The sequence below is a fragment of the Lepidochelys kempii genome, chromosome 1 (assembly GCF_965140285.1).
Source record: "Lepidochelys kempii isolate rLepKem1 chromosome 1, rLepKem1.hap1, whole genome shotgun sequence".
Classification (NCBI taxonomy): Eukaryota; Metazoa; Chordata; order Testudines; family Cheloniidae; genus Lepidochelys; species Lepidochelys kempii.
In genome coordinates, this window is record NC_136380.1 from 185,723,457 (window position 1) to 185,742,686 (window position 19,230).

Here is a 19,230-nt window from a genome sequence, read left to right on the forward strand (position 1 = left end):
TGCACCTGAGCTGGAAGGTGTCATTTCCAGTTTGCAAAGACATTCCCTCTCTCTCTGATCAAGTTAAAAATAGAAGCGTATCTGCAGCGGTAGAAGAGGTAGCCGCTCAAGTAAGGACCGCTGGTCTTGGTTGGGATTGTGCTCAGGGCAGTTAGCTGCTCCTGCCACCACAGCTACACTCAATCAGACCTTCTAGCTCCAGTGTAGACAGACAGACAGACAGATTCCTACGTCGCTTTTGTAACTGGGACTTAGGCACCTTCTAAAATGTTGCCGGTTGCCTTTCCTGAAGACCCTTATGGGCACACTTTCTGAATTGTGTTTCCTTTTCCACAGGTGTCTTCCTTGGTTAAACGTCACCTTTAAAAGGAAACATGGATCCCATAAACTCAACTGAACAAAATTACACATCAGAAGAACTGTTTAAAACAGTGACATCAAAGATTCTTGTTTCATTTACTCTTTCTGTGCTGGCACTAATGACAACGGCCATCAACTCTCTGGTGATGACTGCAATAATTGTGACAAAGAAGCTCCATCACCCTGCCAACTATTTAATCTGCTCCCTTGCAGTCACTGATTTTCTAGTTGCAGTCCTAGTGATGCCCTTCAGCATTGTGTATATTGTGAAGGAGACCTGGATCATGGGACAAATAATGTGTGACGTTTGGCTGAGCGTTGACATTATGTGCTGTACCTGTTCTATCTTGCATCTCTCTGCTATTGCTTTGGATCGGTACCGAGCAATCACAGATGCTGTGGAGTATGCCAGGAAAAGAACACCAAAACATGCAGGCATCATGATTGCAGTGGTATGGATCATATCCATTTTTATCTCTATGCCTCCTTTGTTCTGGAGGCACCAGACAACCAGCAAAGATGACGAATGCATCATCAAACACGACCACATAGCTTTCACTATTTACTGCACATTTGGAGCCTTTTACATCCCACTGGCATTGATTCTGATCCTTTATTATAAAATCTACAAAGCAGCAAAGACATTTCACAGAAGGAGCGTAAGCCGCATTGTAAGAGAGGAGGTAAATGGACAAGTCCTCTTGGAACCGAGTGAGAGAAGCACCAAATTGGCTTTGACGCACTACACAACAGATAAAACATCTGATCCCTCGACAGACTTGGATAAAATCCATACCACATTGCGAAGCCCTAAGTCAGAGGCCAAACAAGAGAAAACCTGGAAAAAACAAAGAATCTCCAGCACGAGAGAAAGAAAGGCAGCAACTACCCTGGGCTTGATTTTGGGCGCATTTGTGATCTGCTGGCTCCCCTTTTTTGTAAAGGAAGTTGTTGTTAACACCTGTGAAAGATGTCACATTTCAGAAGAAATGTCCAATTTCCTGACATGGCTGGGATACATCAATTCTCTTATTAACCCGCTAATCTATACAATCTTTAATGAAGACTTCAAGAAAGCATTTCAGAAGCTTGTGCAATGCAAGCAATGACAGAGTATTTGGTCTTCTAACACTGAACCTGAAAAGAGATTTTTTTTAAAATATATATAAATTGATAAGACTTCTAAAGAGAGACATTTGTTGTGTTTAGGAAAGACATACACATACATGGCAAGGTGCGACTGATACAAAGGTAAGCTGTAAAGAGACAGATTCTCTGGGGTCAATGTTGTGCTAGAAAAGGAGAGGTTCCGTATGGCCCCAATCCTGTATAGAGACTTATGCAGCTGCTTAGCTTTAAGACACAAGTAGTCTTAGTCAACCACTTATATGCTTAAAATTAAGCTCATTCATAAGTCTTTGCGGGATCGGAGCCTAAAACATCACTCACTGATCATACTACAAGGCTAAATGCTGCTAAAGTTTTGCTTAGGCAAAACTTACCGCCATCAATGGGTGTTTCGATCGAGTAAAACACAGCCAGGATTTGGTCCATAAAGCATTTGTGAAAAGGGAGAATACCTGTTTTCATTAAGGGCTCGATCATACCGTTTAGGCACAGGCCTGCAGTGGGGGCAGTGTGGAGCCACCCTATCCCACGCTAGGTAGGGGGCACTCTTAGGATATGCAGCATCCTACCAGAGCCTGCTGGGGTGCAGCTATTGCCCTGTCTCCTCACACCTCCCTTTGAGATGAAGTGTACCTCTGGGCATGCACTGAGGGACCACTACCCCCTTGCAGCACAGAAGGCTCTCCAGCTGTTCGCAAGCCTCGGCAAAGTAGTCCAGTGAGAACAAGCATTATGTGTTCTCCATGGTCTCTCACGCCCACACAGAGGATGGTCGCAATCTTGACCTAGGTAAGATGAACCAACAGCCGGAGCACCCAGGATGAGGGGAGTACAGTTCATTGTTTAAATGGTGACAAGTAGCAGCAACTGAAGAGTCTCTGAAGTGTCAGATTGCAGCTGGCCAAGGTTTGGGAGTGCAAGTGGTGAGGAAGGTGTAAAATGCCTCCCTGCTTGTGCCTCCTTCCCCAGTGACCTCAGATGACAGGCACAAGCACAGTCCTTGTACTCCCGATGCCCAGGGCTGCTCCCTGCTAATACCCCTTAGTGCCCCAGCCATCTCAAAGGTGGGGTTGGGGTACAGCCCTAGCCCAGGGGGGCTGGAACAATTTTTATAGCGAGGATGCAAGAGCCACTGAACCAAAATATACATACATGACATGGATTCCATCATATACATATCTTCCCTGTATATGATGGAATCCACATCAAGCTCAGGGGTGCAGCAGCACCCCTCACTCCAGCACCTATGGGTATGCAGGGAAACTACCACCCCTGAAAGACTGTTGGTTGCACCCCCAATGCAGGTCTATGGCTCAAAGCCACAACAGAGCCCCTTGTTAGACTGCTATAAAAACTTCAGACCAGTGGTTCACACCCTTTCAGGACTAAATATACCAGTTTGCCAGGCTAAGCCATTGGCTTTATTAGCCTGTGTACACTGCCTACAACATCCAACTGTGTCTTCTAACAGCCACTGGAACTTGGGCTACTCCTAATGTCAAAGCCAAGAGTGCAAGCAGCAGCAGTGAGGTTCCTAGCTAACACAGGGTGCGGTAATTTAGGGCATCTGTTACAAAAGCCTGAAGTACAGTACTTGGTACCTATACCCTTGGTTTGAAGAACTGTTGCTTCTATAAAGCGTTGCTCATCTTTAATTTTAAGAGACATATTGCACTCAAAGTATTAGACAAAAAAATCCTGTGTGTAACCAAAGGAAAGCAGTGTTGTTTTTCGTGTATGCTGAACTCTAGAATTAACAGCCTTTTGTATTCTGTCAGCTAGTTACCAGCTGAGACAGCAACAACATAAAAAAAAAAAAAAAAGAGGCATTTCTTGCAAAACAACTATTGGATTCAAAGCTTGTTGTGTTTAGCTTATGTTTCTGCCACTTTGAATTTATTGCCGGGGTTCCTGCCTCCACACCAAGATTTGATTGAGGTTACTCAGGTGTGTCAGATTAGCAACTGCAAATTTGCCTCACTATTGATTCCAGACATATATCCACCAGCTTGTCTAGGAATCCAATTCAAAGCTTAGCTATACCATCTACGTAGCTGAGTTAGATTTTAAAAACACTAGGATATGACAGAATGGATCGTGGCTGCATATAAATACTTTTCATGCTCCAGGTAACCCAAAGCATCGCAGTGAGTGTACACTGACTCAGCAGCCACTCTGTCCTTAGCAACAGTCTGTAATGTCCAAATCCATTGTGCTGCAAGTGAACATAACTTAGAATCATAGAATATCAGAGTTGGAAGGGACCTCAGGAGGTCATCTAGTCCAACCCCCTGCTCAGAGCAGGACCAATCCCCGATTTTTGCCCCAGATCCCAAATGGTCCCCTCAAGGATTGAACTTACAACCCTGGGTTTAGCAGGCCAATGCTCAAACCACTGAGCTATCCCTCCCCCCCGATAGCTTGTCCCCTACTCTCTGCAAACAGTGCCATGGAATCCAACTTTCAAAAAGATACACCACCAAAGGCATCTCCCTGTAACATTTCAATGGAAGGATTTCACCTCCAACAGTGCAGTGCTTCCCGACTACCACCATCTCCAGCTTGGATAGCCTGGGGTGGGTCTTGAACCCAGGAGCTGCTAACCCAGAAGTCAGAGTGCTACTACCTGAGCAGTGCGTGGTGGATCCCATCTGTTTTCAGAGCTGGTGCTGAGGGCCAGAGTATACTACTTTCACTTATAAGCAACTTGGTGACACATTGTGAAAGCGGATGACAGACAAAAATAGGCATTGCTGTTGAGGAGAAAGGTCCTGAAGCTATCAGATCTAGATACAATGGCTCAGGCTCAAAGAATGGCACAATATACAGATAAAGAGAGAGTTGTCATTTTTGCATCTTGCTAGTAGTATACACTAACTCCAATTAAGTTGCTAAACAAGATGCAGAGGTGGTTTCCTTGTATTGTTTTCCCAGCGCTGCATCTGCTTATCATTGAACACACCAGTAGTGAAAGATATGACGCCAACAAATCTATGGTAATTAGTGGGTAATTTTCCTATTTAAAAACAAAAAAAACCCACCCCACTTGCAGATCATGGCGTACCATTTCTTTAGTGGCTAGCTGCTTCCCATCACCTCCAGTTCTCTAACAGCATCCAGGATCTCCCTCCTCATACACACACACGATTTGTTTCACCTCTGGTGTTTCTCCAGCATGCTGTACGTGTGTGTAAGAGTTTTTCTTCTTGGACTGAAGTAGTTCTGTATCACGTGATTCAGTACCTCTGCTGTATACAGCCTTGTGCTTTCACTCACACGCAAAAGTACATCAACAGCAATAGGCATACCCTGGCCTGACGTTTTGCTAGCAGAATGGGCTACCTTGGTTTTACATTTCATTTGTTTTTAAATGCATGATTTTAGGCATCCAACTAAAATTTGACTGCACTTAAGTCTCACTGAAATTTTACCCTGTAACCTGCCCCTATGAAAAGGTTCTTAGTAAATGGGAAAAAGTGTGCGTATATGGATATATATAAAATCAAAATAGGAAGCTTTTTATAGCCCCCTCCCCTCATTCTCTGTCTGGAGTAATTGATAGCAGTAGTAGGTTATCATCCTCTTTGTGGACCAGCACTTGAGGGGGATAGACACAGGGGATTTCACAGCTCTTTGTTGGCAGTAGAGAAAGGGTGAGACTCAGGAACTTTGGGTTCCATTCCAGGTCCTGGTGGTGAGTGGTCTCTCATAGGTACAGACTTCTCCCCATTCCATCAAGTGTGACCCCTTCTGCTAGGAGCAGGTCACAGTTGGATCAGCTCCACCCCCTCCAAACTGTCCCTGTCTTGTCTCTTCCACACCTCTGGTTCCTTGTCCTAGTCTCCTTGCCCAGCCAGTCCCAGTTCCTCCCTTCCTTCTCCCCTTCCCTGGCTTCCAGTCCGTGTCTCCCTTCAGCATCTAATCTGTCTCCCACCACCTCCCGGCTTTTTGTCCTGGCAGTCCCAGTTCTCCCCCCACAGTCCAGTGCCTTGTCACATCTTTCTTCCCTCCCACACGACTTCCTAGGCCCAGTCTCCTTGTCCAAACAGTCCCAGTCTTTCCCCCACCTCCTCCTCAGATCTCAGTGTTTCTACCCATGACCCAGCCAACTGCCTCACAGTTCCTTTCTCTCCTCCTGTCCACCCCATTTCCCTCACCAGGTCTTAGTGTCCTTGCCCAATTAGTCCCAACGCTCCCCCTCCCCAAACTCTCAGTCAGTTTGTCTCCCCTTCTGCAGTCCCAATCTCCTTTTCCTCTCCCTAGTCTGCTGTTTGTCCCCTCTGCTTTCAAATCGGGCATCTTTCTCGTCCCCCACCACTGCCTGGGCACAGACTGGGGGAAGAGAGTGTCACAGGCTCCCTGCTCTTGAAAGCAGCTGCCCAGCCTGACCCCAACCTGGAGGATTAATTAGAGGGAAAATTCAGCTTTGATGCTGGAGACCCGAGCATGCTCAGTTCTGTGGGGATGGCACAGATGCCATCTGATCAGCAATGGGAGCCATGAGAGGCTGGAGCATGCTCAATGTGCATGGAATCTTTAATGTTAATAGACAAAAATCTCTGAAGTCTGAACATGTGAACTGTGATTTTTCAAAGGCTTAGAACTAGGCTGGGATGGATTAGATTTAATTGGTAAACATCCATTTCACTGTGTATACACCAAACAAACAATATTTTCATTGATGATCATTGAAATTTACAGATAAAATACCACTCTCTCTTTCTTTGCCTGAGAACACAGTTTTACTTTTTATATGTTGACATATGATGTTGGCAATTTGTGTTTTAACAGTTAAAGCTTCAGCTTTTTGATTCTCAACATCTACTGTCAATTGTGGAAAATGGGAGGGGGTCAGATCACAATGGTGAACATTTACATCTATAAAAATCTTTTTTAAAAAAAAGATTGCTTAGAAATCAACTGATATAACCTATCCACACCATGAAAAAAATAAAAATTGAATTCGGCCAAGCCTTATGCCTTGGCTACATTTGGGTGGATTTTCACAGGGATAGCAAAAGGGACATCCTTGACACCAGCCACCTCCTTGCTATATTTCAAGTCCCTGCCCTAAAGCATGGCCACTAGAACTTTTCAAAGAAAAAAAATCTCAACAATTTAACATGTGCAAAACCAACATTTTTCCTAGCCTCATTCTCAGAAATACCCGAGCCCTTTTGGGTGAAGTTTTCCAGAAATGTTCAGCCTGAGACACCTACCTCACATGGAACATTTTAGCCCAAATGGTTAAGGTTTGATAAAGGTAAAAGCAATTAAAAACAGTGTCTTATATTAGGAACTGCCAGGCAACCTTAAGAGATCGTGCTACTAGTTCCTGCTATTCTGAAACAATTTGGAATACTGAACAGTTAGTCCCCAGTTTAAATTCATTTTTACTGTAAAAAATGAAGTAGTTGAAGAGGCCACACCTAGTATGTGAGAGCAGGTAGTCTCAGTTGGGTCACTTTTTCCTCTCCCCAGGTTGCTTTATTGTTCTTTTTCTCCCTGAATGTCTCCCTGACCCCCCTTAGAAGGGCATGAAGATTTGTGAGCATGTTTATTTTAGTGAGGAGGTCTCACTTGTATACCATTGTGAGCTGGGGCACAACTGCATCAAGAGACACCCCCATCCAATCGATCAGAGCGTGCTTTTGGACAATCAGGATCTGCAGCCATCCTCTAAACTCTTAATGCCATTAGTTGCAGTATTAATAGTGCCATCTTTGTAACAATGAGAGGAAAATCACTCAACAGGCAACTCCAAACTCAACATATTATACCTGTCAGAATACACTTGGTCTTTGCTGTCCATGTGACTATGACAGTATAAAACCCTGGTTGTGGCAGTGTGAGGGAAGATTCCTTTTTTCCCCTATACAGGGTATGTGAAAAGGACCGTTAGAAACCTTGTAAAGATTAAGGCAAACATTTAATGCTACATTGCTACGGGTCAGATCCTGAAACAGCCAAGAGGTTTTGCCCAAAGCAGCAAACCCATTGAATTCTAGGGACCAGGATTGTGTAGGGCGTCCCACTCTTTTGGCCCTGTGCCACTTCCTCTAGCTGCGAGAGAGTGCAGAGGCAGTTTTTTCTGGGTAGCCATAAGTAAAGACAATGAATCACACCTCCCCCATCCCCCGCACGCAAAATTATACATGAATACACGCATACCTAATCCTGGATCCCTGCTGACACAGATATGTTACAAAGATGCCTGCCCACCGGTATCCCCAGATTCAGTCCACATCAGACTTGCCATTATGGCCACACATTTGAGAAGCAGAGGGGTAAGTTAGGAGTTAGCACATGGCGCAGAGGGTAGATGTACAGGTTTGGTCTTGGAGTGTTTCTTCATGCACCGGCTGTGGGTATGCAAAACCCCACAATGCACCACATGGGACAGGGTGGGATTGGTCTCTGAATAAAGGGGCATAGTTAGATCCAAGTTCTAAGCCTTCCACTGTTGCCAACCACAGGGTGCACTTAGGTCACATTTTCATGCTTTTTTGTGCAATCATGAGGGTTATAAACATTTTATTTTCATGCTTTTTTGTGCAATCATGAGGGTTATAAACATTTTTGGAAGTGAAATTTGATTCTCTTGTGTAGCTACCTGGCTCAGGGGCTTTATGACATATTAGGAGATTTTCAAGACTTGGGAAACTTGATGCAGCACAGGTTTGCCAAGAGGCACCAGGTTACAGATTTTGATCATATAAAATGGTGCAGAAGGAAGTCAGTAACGTCAGTGTGAATAATGCGGCACTAAACAGAAACTCATCTGTGTCAAAATGATCTGGTGCCAAACCTTGTAGCTGAGCAAGTCAATAATGTTAGCGGAGCAAAGTAACAACACTAGTACAATCTTATTGAATCTGGAGTCTAAAAAATCAGAGGCTTCTCCTCTCTCTTACGTTCCAATCAATTTTTGTTTCAACTATAAACCTTCGAGCCCCTGAAGACATTTCTAACAGAAACATTTTTGGATAAAAGAACAGTTGGCTTGGTTAGTTAAATAGCTGACATACTAACTGCATATTAAAATTCTCGAGACAGAATAATGCCAAAAAAAGTATTTAAGTGGTGAATCACATCAGTTATTTGAGTGATGATATTTTTAATACAATAATAGTTCAAATCACTTGAATCCATGTTTTAGGGAAGGTATAATTTTAGCTCCAGTTCTGAAGATATAAGAAGTTGCTACATAAAAAATGAACAGTATTAGCAAATATGTTCTCATCTCCACTTATAGCCCAAGATGGCTTCTAGGTCCATAGTAACGTGTCACCATCCCAAAATTAAACATTGCTTTCTTCTTTCTAAATATCCATTGCATTGAAACTCAAGTTAATCTTTATCCTTTAGCTTTTTAAAAACAGCAGTTACTCCTTTTTATAGCACTAGTGAAACAATTAAGGTGTAATCAGAAGAACTAATAATCTTCATGCTTTAGGATATAACCAGTGGTAGACAATTTTTGCAATATCTAGAGCTTCATTGGCAACACCCCAGCATTTGAAGGCTGCACCTAATTAGTGGTGCCTGCTAGCGGTCACTCTACTTACAATTAGTTTCCATTATATTACAGAACTCCAAGGAATAGTCCTCAACTATTTGAGCTAAAAGATCAGCCATAGGAGGTCTCGAGTTCTTTCTGTGCTGCAAACAGCTGATGGAAGAGGACATGTTCTCCCACTCGCATACACAAGCACACAGATCCTGAATCAGTGGGAACAAAGGGGGGGTCTCTAGCCACCCACAACAAAAACTGCCACAAATTACAACCTATTTTCTTCAAATGAAAACAGTATGCAATTTAAGGGGGCACAATGCTGAAGAATCTGAAATGGTAGTAAAGCAGCCAGCCAGTTCTAAACATGGGGAAAGACAAATAAGCATGAAGTACAAAATTCAAATTAGGCTATTTTTTTAAATAACCTGTATCTCAAGAATAGTTGGATGGATTTTTCTTCCACATTTGCCTTCAGGTTAAATCTGATCATTTCCAATGTCCCCAATCAATTCTCCAGGCGGGCAACCTATTGCAGCTAAAGCTGAACTTTACATTAGAAGATTGTTGCAACCTCAACTATTGAGTCTTATCTCCCCATAATTTCACTTTATGATGTCAATGCACTGAAGAAATATTAAGTAACTAACCCTCACTGCCTCCCTTTGAGGTAGGTAGGTATTATCTCCATTTTACAGATGAGTGAAAAAGCACAGAAAAAAGAAAAGTTTAATGCCCAACATTTTCAAAAGCTTGGACAGCAGCAAATAGTCATTTGGGTGCCATTCAGGAGGCTGAAAGATGGTGACTGGTCCACACCCAAGCTAACTGAGCAGCCAATGGCTTGAGCACAGGCACCCAGTTAGGTGTCCCCGTGAACTCCTGAAAATGCTAAAGGTCTGCACCAGGTGCTCAAAAATTAATTGTACTAAGAGAATGGACTATGCCAGGAGGTGCAACAAAAGCTATTTAAATAGCAGCCCTGATGGGTTGCTTGCAATCTGTGCACCCTTAAACCATGATGGTGCACAGAGCAATGACCCACATACACACTGAAGAGAGAGAGAAAACGAACACAGGATTTAGTGAGGGTTTATAGAATTAATACAGGGAAGGAGGGAAAGTCAGGATTAGGGCAGGGGCTACATAAGGCCGGGAAGAGATAGAAAGGGCTGTGGCTGACATACCCAACTTTTGAGAGAGAGCAGGACAGCAATGTGGAGAGGCCGCAGTATCGCACCTAACCAAGTTCCATGTATACATCATGAGACACGGTGTATTTTTAAAAAAATAATAGATCTATTATACATTTAAAAAAAAATAAACCTCTTTCAAATGAAACCTGATTTCAATACAAAATGGGTTAAGGCCTATTCTACTTGTAATCTCTGAAGACATTTAAATTAAAAAAAAATATGCTGAACCCATGAGCCTGTATCAAAAACGTTGCCTGAAAAGTGTGCTTGTCGAAAGAAAGAAAGAATCAGGGGAAAGCATCTAAACTTTTGAAACAAAGCTCTATAAATAGGGCACAATAGGTCTTTCATGAAGGGCTTGATCTGGTAGGGGACCCAGAGGCAGTGCTGCTGGTGCAAGAAATTGGCAAAGTCATCACAGGCATTGGGGGACAGCCTCTTACTCTAGGAGACATCAACAGGATCATCCACTTAGCCCAGTTGGGTGGTCTCAGTCTCCTATTTTATAGCGGCTCCCTACCTGAGCTCTGATTGGCTCAGTTCATAAATTACAATTTTTTTTACTTCAACCACCATGGGCACTTACTCTCCAGCTCATGTTAAAACACTGATTGCTCAGTAACTACCAGACATTGTGTCTGGGTGACTGGTCACTTCAAGTAAATGGCCTTGGTCTGTGTCCTTGCATGCTTGCAGAGAGACACAAATCCATTAATTTCTCAACTGCCCCCCCATCTCTAAACAATCAAATACTGCAGTGCAAAAGGCATGTAGGTATTACGGGCAGAAGCCTTGAATTGCTGGTAGTTGGTGTGCTTTTCTGGGGGCAGAGGAGTTCGTAACAAGGGAGCAGGAGCAGAGGGCGCAACCAGCAAGGAGCAAAACTGGTGCCAAAGCAGGACACCAGGGGAAGAAGAGACAACATTCTTCAGAGTGCAGCCTCTAGTGTTGATTTCAACACCTGGGAACTTGAAGGAAAAAACCTGCCATGGGGGCAGGTTGTAAAAAAGACCCCTATCGGGGAATATTTTCAAGAAATTCCTGTACCTCTGGGTAAAAAGGAACATGTGTCAAATGTAAGCAGTGCAAGAAAGAGCTGCAAGGCCTGGTTGTCAGAATAAAACAACATGAAAAATGCTCTTCAAGAGGCAATGACTTTGAAGATGTGGACAGGTCTGAACTATCTGGATCAACTGGTTAGTAAACTTATTTTTGCACCATTCTTATGGACGACCCACCATGTCTTACTATGCTGCTAAAAGATACATTTGTGTTTTGGGTGATTACTTACTTCTGAACTTCAAAATGTTTGTGTTCAAAATATAATTAGTAAGTTAATTAGTTGTGGGAGTATTTATCAATTACATTTTTACTGATACTGCTGGACTTCTGAAGTGATTTTTTTATTGCTCAATAGTGCAATCATCCTAGGTGAAGATTTCCTGTTTAATAGTAAAGTTTTATTAGGCACTTATGACTTTTAACATATAAAAAGTGTTTTTCCCCCAATATGTTTGGTATGGTGCTAGAGATAAGGGTTCAAACAGATTTAAATAATCCTTGCACTAGATTAATTATTTTCAGTATGAACTGGGTTTAGAATTAATTGTATTGCTTCAACAGCGGTATAAATAGCTGCAGTAAGAGGAATCTTTCATTTACAATCTCATGTTTTTAAAGCAGTGCACTGAGTAATACTAAGGGAGTGACCGTGACTTTTTTTTTTTTTTTACCATATTTTTTTTCCAGAGTCCAGGTTACACATAAGGGGCTACGAATGTCCATCGTCTGCAACTTCAGAGTCATCTGCCAACACCACAAGCAGCATGGCAACTACACATTTGTCAGACAGTAAATTACCTGTAATAAAAAACACCACACAGCCTTTCTTCATCATCCGGTAACACCCTAGATGACTTAATAATCAGGACCAGCAAATTCCAGCAAGACACCAGAGATGAAAAGATTGCTTGGTTCACTTTTGCAACACATCCTCCTTTTTGTCTTGTTTAGAACAAACGTTTCATTGACAAGTTTCGCTCATTACGACCAGTCAACACTCCACCCAACAGAGCAGACATCCCTGGAAGGTTCCTGGATACAATCTATAAGAAGTAAACTGAATAGTGTGTAATAAATATTGACAGGAAATTCATTAAATTGATGGGTGGAGCAATGTACACAATGATCCAGTAGTCTGTGCTTGTGTGACAAAGACGGAGTTGTCTATCTTACAGAAACAATTGATCCATCAGGAAACATGCATTTAGCAGAATATTTAAGCAGCAGTAAAATCGATAAACTGTGAACAAAAAATTCAAGTGTATACCTTTGTCATAGGCAATGCTGCAAATGTAGCAAAGATTAAACAAAATCTAGAAGATAATGAAGGAAACCTGAAACGTACAACATTATGGGTACAGTGCTCATTTGCTGCATCTTTTAGCCAAAGACTTACGTACAACTCCAAGAATAAGAGAAAACGTTGCTGAAATTGCAAAATATTCTCATCACCACCAGTTCGCTTCAGCAAAGAGAACAGGAGGGTCTAAACTAATTTTCCTCTATGACGTACAATGGAATTCAGTGGTTGACTGTTTTGAGCTATTTATTAAGAATTGTCCTATTCTGATGACAATTTGTGAAGAAAATTGCAACAAAACAGATGGAACTACTATAGCCAAAGTAGTCAACATCAGACTAAAGAGAATATACATGATGTACTGAAATACAGATATCTATTTTCATAGCCTTAAACAAACAGTAGAACGACTACTGCTGTATTGCTGAAGTTGTTGAAATTTGGAAAGAACTTTGAGACATTAAAAAAAGAAATACTCAACTACAAAGTTAAATTGCAGGCAGTAAAGAAACAAATGGATCAAGCACTTACTGCACTTAATTTTCTTGCCAATTACCAGGTATATATGTAACTGCTGAAGAAGCAGCAGCTGCTATGACATGGGGTATCACTAATCATACCAATAATAAATTTCAGGGCTGGACGTGAACCATTCAAGCAGTACATGTTTGCTGATGATGGTTTAAAGAAAGTCACACCACTGAACTGGTGGAAATCACTAGCTAAGCACCTGGAACCAGACTTTGATGAAGTGCTAAACCAGTTTTAGACAGTGGTAGCCTCTTCTGCAGGTACAGAAAAAAATATTCTCTTTATTTGGACTCATTCATTCCAAACTGAGAAATCAATTGGGAGTTGGAGAAAAAACAACAACACAAAAACTTGTCTGTGTCTTCTAGTCTATGAATAAGAGTAAGGAGGGAGAGGATGAGATCTACTAGTTGAAAAGTTTGAAAGACAGTTTAGAGTAATTTAGGAAACAATCTCATTTTCAAGAGACTTGGGCAAGTAGGACCTTAAGTTCCAGTCACTTTCACGTAGGCATATTTGAAAATTTGCCCAGGCTGACCCCAAATAACCAATTTAATTCACTAACTACAGTTAATCCTTCTGTTTAATAAATCATTTAGCTGTAAATGTGAAATGTGTTTTGGTGAGAAATTTATGTATCCAAAACATTTAAGGTTGTTTTGTTTAATAAAATATATTTTATATGCTGTTTTGTGTTCAATTACATTTTAGTTTCCATCCTAATGTAGCCTGACACAAATAATAAGCAAAAAGTTAATTCTCTAGTAAATAAAAAAATATCATTCACCATTTTCTAGTATACTAAAAAATGTACAATTAATAAGAATCTGAAAATATTAAGCTATACAATTCCTTGAATAAATGTGTGTAGTTATAGTGTTCCCTTCTAGGAAGCAAAACGAGGTACCAAGGCTAGTGTAAAGGCTCTATTGAGTTGAAAAATCAACATATTTTAATAATTCTGTCAACCAATGAGAATGCACCTTTCTTTAGAAAATTACTGAAGTCAAATGGAAATGTGGTTTAAATCATCAATTTTAAGTCAAGACTTTCCATTTGGTGAAATTATGATTAGATCAACCCACCCTGTTATGAGGTGACTCAAGGAAAAGGGGAAGGTGGCAAGAGGGAGAGAGAGGCTCAGCAGGAATCTCCTAATGAGATCCACTAGCCACAAAGGCACTTCCTTGACTTTGCTACACTTCTGTACGAGCTATGCAGGCCCACTCCAAAGTCAGCCGACATCTCCAGAGAACTGAACAGGGAGCTCGACCAGCCGCCACAGACACCATCCCCTTCAGAGTCACCACTGCACTTAGCACCTTTACTTACTGCATCCTTTCAGATAACATTACTGGCCCCAGCTAGTCCATTGTTTGTGTGTGCCTAGGAGCTTTCTAAGTGCTGTGATCTGCAGGCCTCCCACAGGCCTGGGTACAGACCAAAGGATAATTTCAAAGGCATAAATGGCCTTTAGGCACCTAACTGCCATTAAAAACCAGTGAAAACTAATGCTTGAATGCCATCTGTGCCCTTGAAAAGTCTTCCCCCATATTAACACCCCTAGAGATAGGCAGATCCAACATCAGATTATGCTGGAATTCTAAGCCAGGGCAAAATTCTCATCTACATTGGACGTGATAGGCGGCATGCACACAACCTTCGGAGGAGGTCCAGGAGAGACAGTGCAGCCAATAACGTGTGTTATGGGACACAAAGACAGAATCACACAACAACTATTTTCCTCTCTTGCCCAACCTACACAGGTCTCCAGTTCACTTGGTGTGGAACTAAAACACAGTAGAACCAAACTCACTTTGCTTTCTGCATTCCTCCGCCCCCCCTCAACTGAAGTAATGAGAAATCATTGAAAACACTCTTTCACTTGCAGGCTGAAGCTTGGAGAGACAAAAACTTGAGCTCTCCCTACATACAATGAAATATAAAATTGAGTAACATTTCTGTGATCCATCCCTTCCATTTACCCTGCTCCAAGTCCTGGCTGTTCCCACCCACAGCAAATGTGCACAATGGAGCAAGCAAGAGAGTCGGTTTAAATAGAGACATGAATTTCATTTATTTTAAATAATTAGACAAAAGAGCTCATTTGAAAGAATCTCTAGTGGGATGAAGTAGGGTAGGAAATCAAAGAAAAAATATGGCAAAGGATGAGAGGGTAGAACTTGTACAGGGGCAAAGAGTATACTGGGGTTGTGGGGGAATTAAGTATTTGTGTACATGCTGTGAAAGAGGATATAAATAATCTAGGAAGATGAGACAATCCAACAGGACAAGAGCAGATTATTCATTTAGGGCTTGATTCCCACCCCCACCCTGACTCACTCAGGCTGAGCAGTACCTTTCTCTTTGAGTAGTCTCCCTGACATCTAAAACTGCACCTGAAGCAACAGCATGTTTGCACTGGCCATGCTATTTCTACAGGCGCCATCTCACTGCTTCAGTTACCAATGATTCAGAAACAGCCAAAGGATGCAGTGAAAGGACGAATCACTGCACAGTTGTACATGGATGACAATCTAGTAAAATAGATGGAGGGCTCTGACAGGGTTTTGAAGGTGTGGACCTTACAAAGGGCAACCTCTGCATGCTTGGCAATGGGTTTGGGGAAGAGCCCCACTCTGCTACACCTAGGGAGCTTTGCACCTTCCAACCTTCCCAGGAGAGTGGGAGAGAGACTCAGTTGTAGTCATCACCTCCTTTGAAACGAGGACCACCAAACATGGTCCAAAAACTACAAAACCTTGCACAGGGAGTTAAAACTAGTCCACAGAGAAATCCAACAAGATCCTTCAGAGCATAAAAATGGCCTCACAAAGTTTTTTTTTTAAAAATGGTTCAGAAGGCATCTAAAGCCAATACGCAACAGTAACTAAGGAGGATGTTAAACAACAGCTACTAAAGTCAGACGTGTTTAAATCATCAGGTCCCCAGATACTTGCCTCCAAGAGTTTTAAAAGGAGCTCTCCGTCCTATTAATGTTAATTGTCAGTAAGTTTTAGGACCCTGGGGAAGTACAAGGACTGGAAAAAAAGCTCATTTTGTTTCAAATTTAAAAGGGGTAAAGAAGATGACCTGAGTAATTATAAGCCTGTCAGCATGACATCAGTCCTAGGCAAAATAATGAAATAGCTGATGGGGACTTGATTAATAAAGAATTAAAGGATGGTAATATAATTGATGCCAATCAACACAGATTAATGGAAAATAGATCTTGTCAAACTAACTGGATTTTTTCTTTTAAAGAGAGATGGCTAGTTTGGTTGAAGTTAATTGATGTAATGTACTTAGACCTCAAAGGCATTTAAGTTGGTACCACATGGCATATTTTAAATTTTAAATCAAGCTTGGATGTTTTTCTAAAATAATATGCTCTAGTTCAAACAGGAATTAATTCAGGGAAGTTCTATATAGCATACGTGAAATAGGTAGGACTAGAGGATCCCAGTGGTCCTGTTTGACCTGTGAATCTATCAAAAAAATAAAAATAAAAAGCACCCAGAAAGATCCCTGTAACATCTCTGCTATCTTACCATAACAATCTGGCAGTGAATAGCTTTGCAGATCAGACCCCACAATCTATACTATTTGCCTTGCCATTCAAGCTCTACTGCTCTCTTCACATCAGTGCAGATTTTCATTTTTATGTATTTGGGTGTACATATTAGAACGGAGCTCCTCTTAAGGCTTTGAGGGCCTGATTTTTCTTAAAAAAAGATATTATAGATAATGATGCAGATGGGTGCTTTTGAAAACCCCACTAGGTGCCTCTCATTGATTTCAATGGGAGTTAGGCACCTAAATAACTTGAGGATCTGAGCCTTACTGCTTTTGACCTTTGATAAACCAATCACACCAACAAGGATAAAACCAGCAGTCTTTCCTCACCCCAAACCGGAAAGTAACCAACCAAAGTATGAAAGACAAGCCCAGGCACTGCTCCCCTCTACCCACGATTACCAGCTCTCTCCATACCCCTCATTCTCCCAAATCCGAGGAAAACAGAGGACTTTTTCCACATCTCCTGAAAACCAGGAGGTCTGAACTATGTCAGAGCAAGACAGGGAAAGGACCTCCCAAGTTAAGAACCTGCTCTTAGAGAACACCTCCTTGCTAGCATCTCCCTTGTCTAGATCAAGGAAGCTCCATTTTGAGCACCTCTGCTGAGCACAACTGCAGGGTCTGGCATGGGAAGAAGCAGTGTCTCAAGTAACCAGCTCCAAAACCAATTAGGGTTTTGCACCTTGAACTCCACACTGATACCTACAGGCAGCGCCTGTAACATGCAGCCCCGTGTAGCGCACAAGCATGACCACCAGTGGTAGGGCCCATTTTCGAAAGAAGGGCCCTATCCTTCCACACAAGCTCAGAGAGAAAAAAGCAGCTTCCCCTACTGCTGCTACTTAACAAGACCTCCACTTTGTCTGAGTAACAAACAACAAACTTCCTCCTTCCATCCAGGGAGCTCATTTCACCTCCATCATTTCTTCTCATCGCTTCCCCCAACCTGCAAGCTAGCCCTCCTCTCTGAACAATTATTACACCGAGAGATGCTAGGTAAGATGCTCACCCAACCCAACCCGGGCAGAAGAGTTGAAGATGTCAATCTGGGTATTCTAAGCAAGCTCAAGGCACTGCAGCCTGTACCTCTGCTCGAATTCTCCGAGGAGCATCATGTGCACATTAAAGTCAAGGAATGACGAGATCGAAGTTGTAGAACACAGCACAAGACGCCTTTTGGGGCGGGTGTACCTTGTGCTGTCCTCTGAGATCTGTCAGAGAAACTAAAGGAGCCACCCCCATTTTAGCTGCCGGTACCAGCTCCAAAACATTTCTGTTAATGTTAGTTAGTTCGGTTCTCAAGACAGAAAACAGCAACTCTTTGGTAACACTGTGGTTTATCAGGACCAATCATTCTGCAGAGAGGACTCATATGTCAGGTAAGGTAGGAGAAAGTTTTTCTAATGTCTCTCTACACACAGTGGGAGAGTTATCGGCCAGAGTCCCTTCTGCCTTTCTCTGCCCACTTCTCATGCACTCCCATCATGACTCCTGCTCCCAGCATCTCCTAGCCCCAGAGCTATCCTGGGTCTAGAGTTGATGTCATCAGCAGATGGTAGAGCCAGTCTGAACAAATCAGCAGATTCTCCTTCTGATGAATATACTCTCCACATATTCATCGTGCAACCAACACACCCTATACTCCATTAACAGAGCCAAGACTCAGACCAGGACTGTTGCAGTCCATAGACAGAAGCCGTACCTGGTGAAGTAAAGGGGAAATCATCTTCTGACTGAGCAAGCAGATGCCAAGCTAAGCATATCTCAGAAGCTGAACTTTGCATTTCTCTGCCTTCTAAACTCTGGTGTCATTAGGGTGACCAGACAGCAAGTGTGAAAAATCAGGATGGGGGGGGGCGGGGGAATATGCTTCTATATGAGAAAAAGCCAAATATTGGGACTGTCCCTATAAAATCAGGACATCTGGTCACCCTAGGTGTCATTCAAACACCTTGTCATACAGTCAACAGTTATTGTTTCCTGGTTTGGTAGTCCCCTCTAGTGGTTTATAAGATGTACTACACAAATACTAAATTGAAGCAAAATAATTGAGAATTTTTGGTTTAACTGCACACTAAAATTACTGCAAAGATGTCACTTGGGTGGGTGCAGGGAGGTGGGTAGACTCTTGAAGGCTCTTCTTTCTCTCTGGGAGCTCAGTCAGAAAGAATGGACCTTTTGAGCTCATTTATATCAACCTAGAAAAGCATTTTTAAAGCCATTCAGGAAAACTAAATTCTTACTCCTTTAAAAAAATAATTCCCTAAAAATAAACTAAAGTCAGATTAAATAAACCCTAAACCCACATGGCCTAACTTAAATTTAACTGTGAACCAGAGGCCAAAGTAACCTTCCAAAGGGGTAGAGGGGGATTTGGGGGGACTTTGTACACATTTATAGTTAACAAAATAACAGGGAGGGCACACAAAGGAGGGACCTCATGCCCTTACAAGATGCAATGAGGTGAGATAAGAAACTTCCCCACCCTACCCACAGGAGACAGATTATCTGAGGAAAACTCCCTGTTGGAACAAAAAGAGCCAAACACCCAGGAAACTCTC

General features: G+C 42.2%; 1 protein-coding gene across 9 annotated transcripts in view; it reads left to right on the forward strand.

The window, feature by feature from the left end:
* The window catches only part of HTR1F (5-hydroxytryptamine receptor 1F), a 193,664-nt gene extending 179,895 nt beyond the window's left edge, over nt 1–13,769 (forward strand). For 5 of the 9 annotated variants that reach the window (XR_012154088.1, XR_012154060.1, XR_012154092.1 and 2 more), the window contains 2 exons: nt 337–11,393; nt 11,947–13,769. Coding sequence is in view for 3 of the 9 variants with exons in the window: in XM_073304247.1 (XP_073160348.1) it covers nt 375–1,469 (1,095 nt within the window). In the remaining 6 variants the exon portion in view is untranslated. Of the gene's footprint in view, nt 1–336 lie in introns of all 9 variants that reach the window. The other 4 variants (XM_073304278.2, XM_073304287.1, XR_012154087.2 and 1 more) reach the window with 3 other exon arrangements.
* The last annotated feature ends 5,461 nt before the right edge of the window (nt 13,770–19,230 follow it).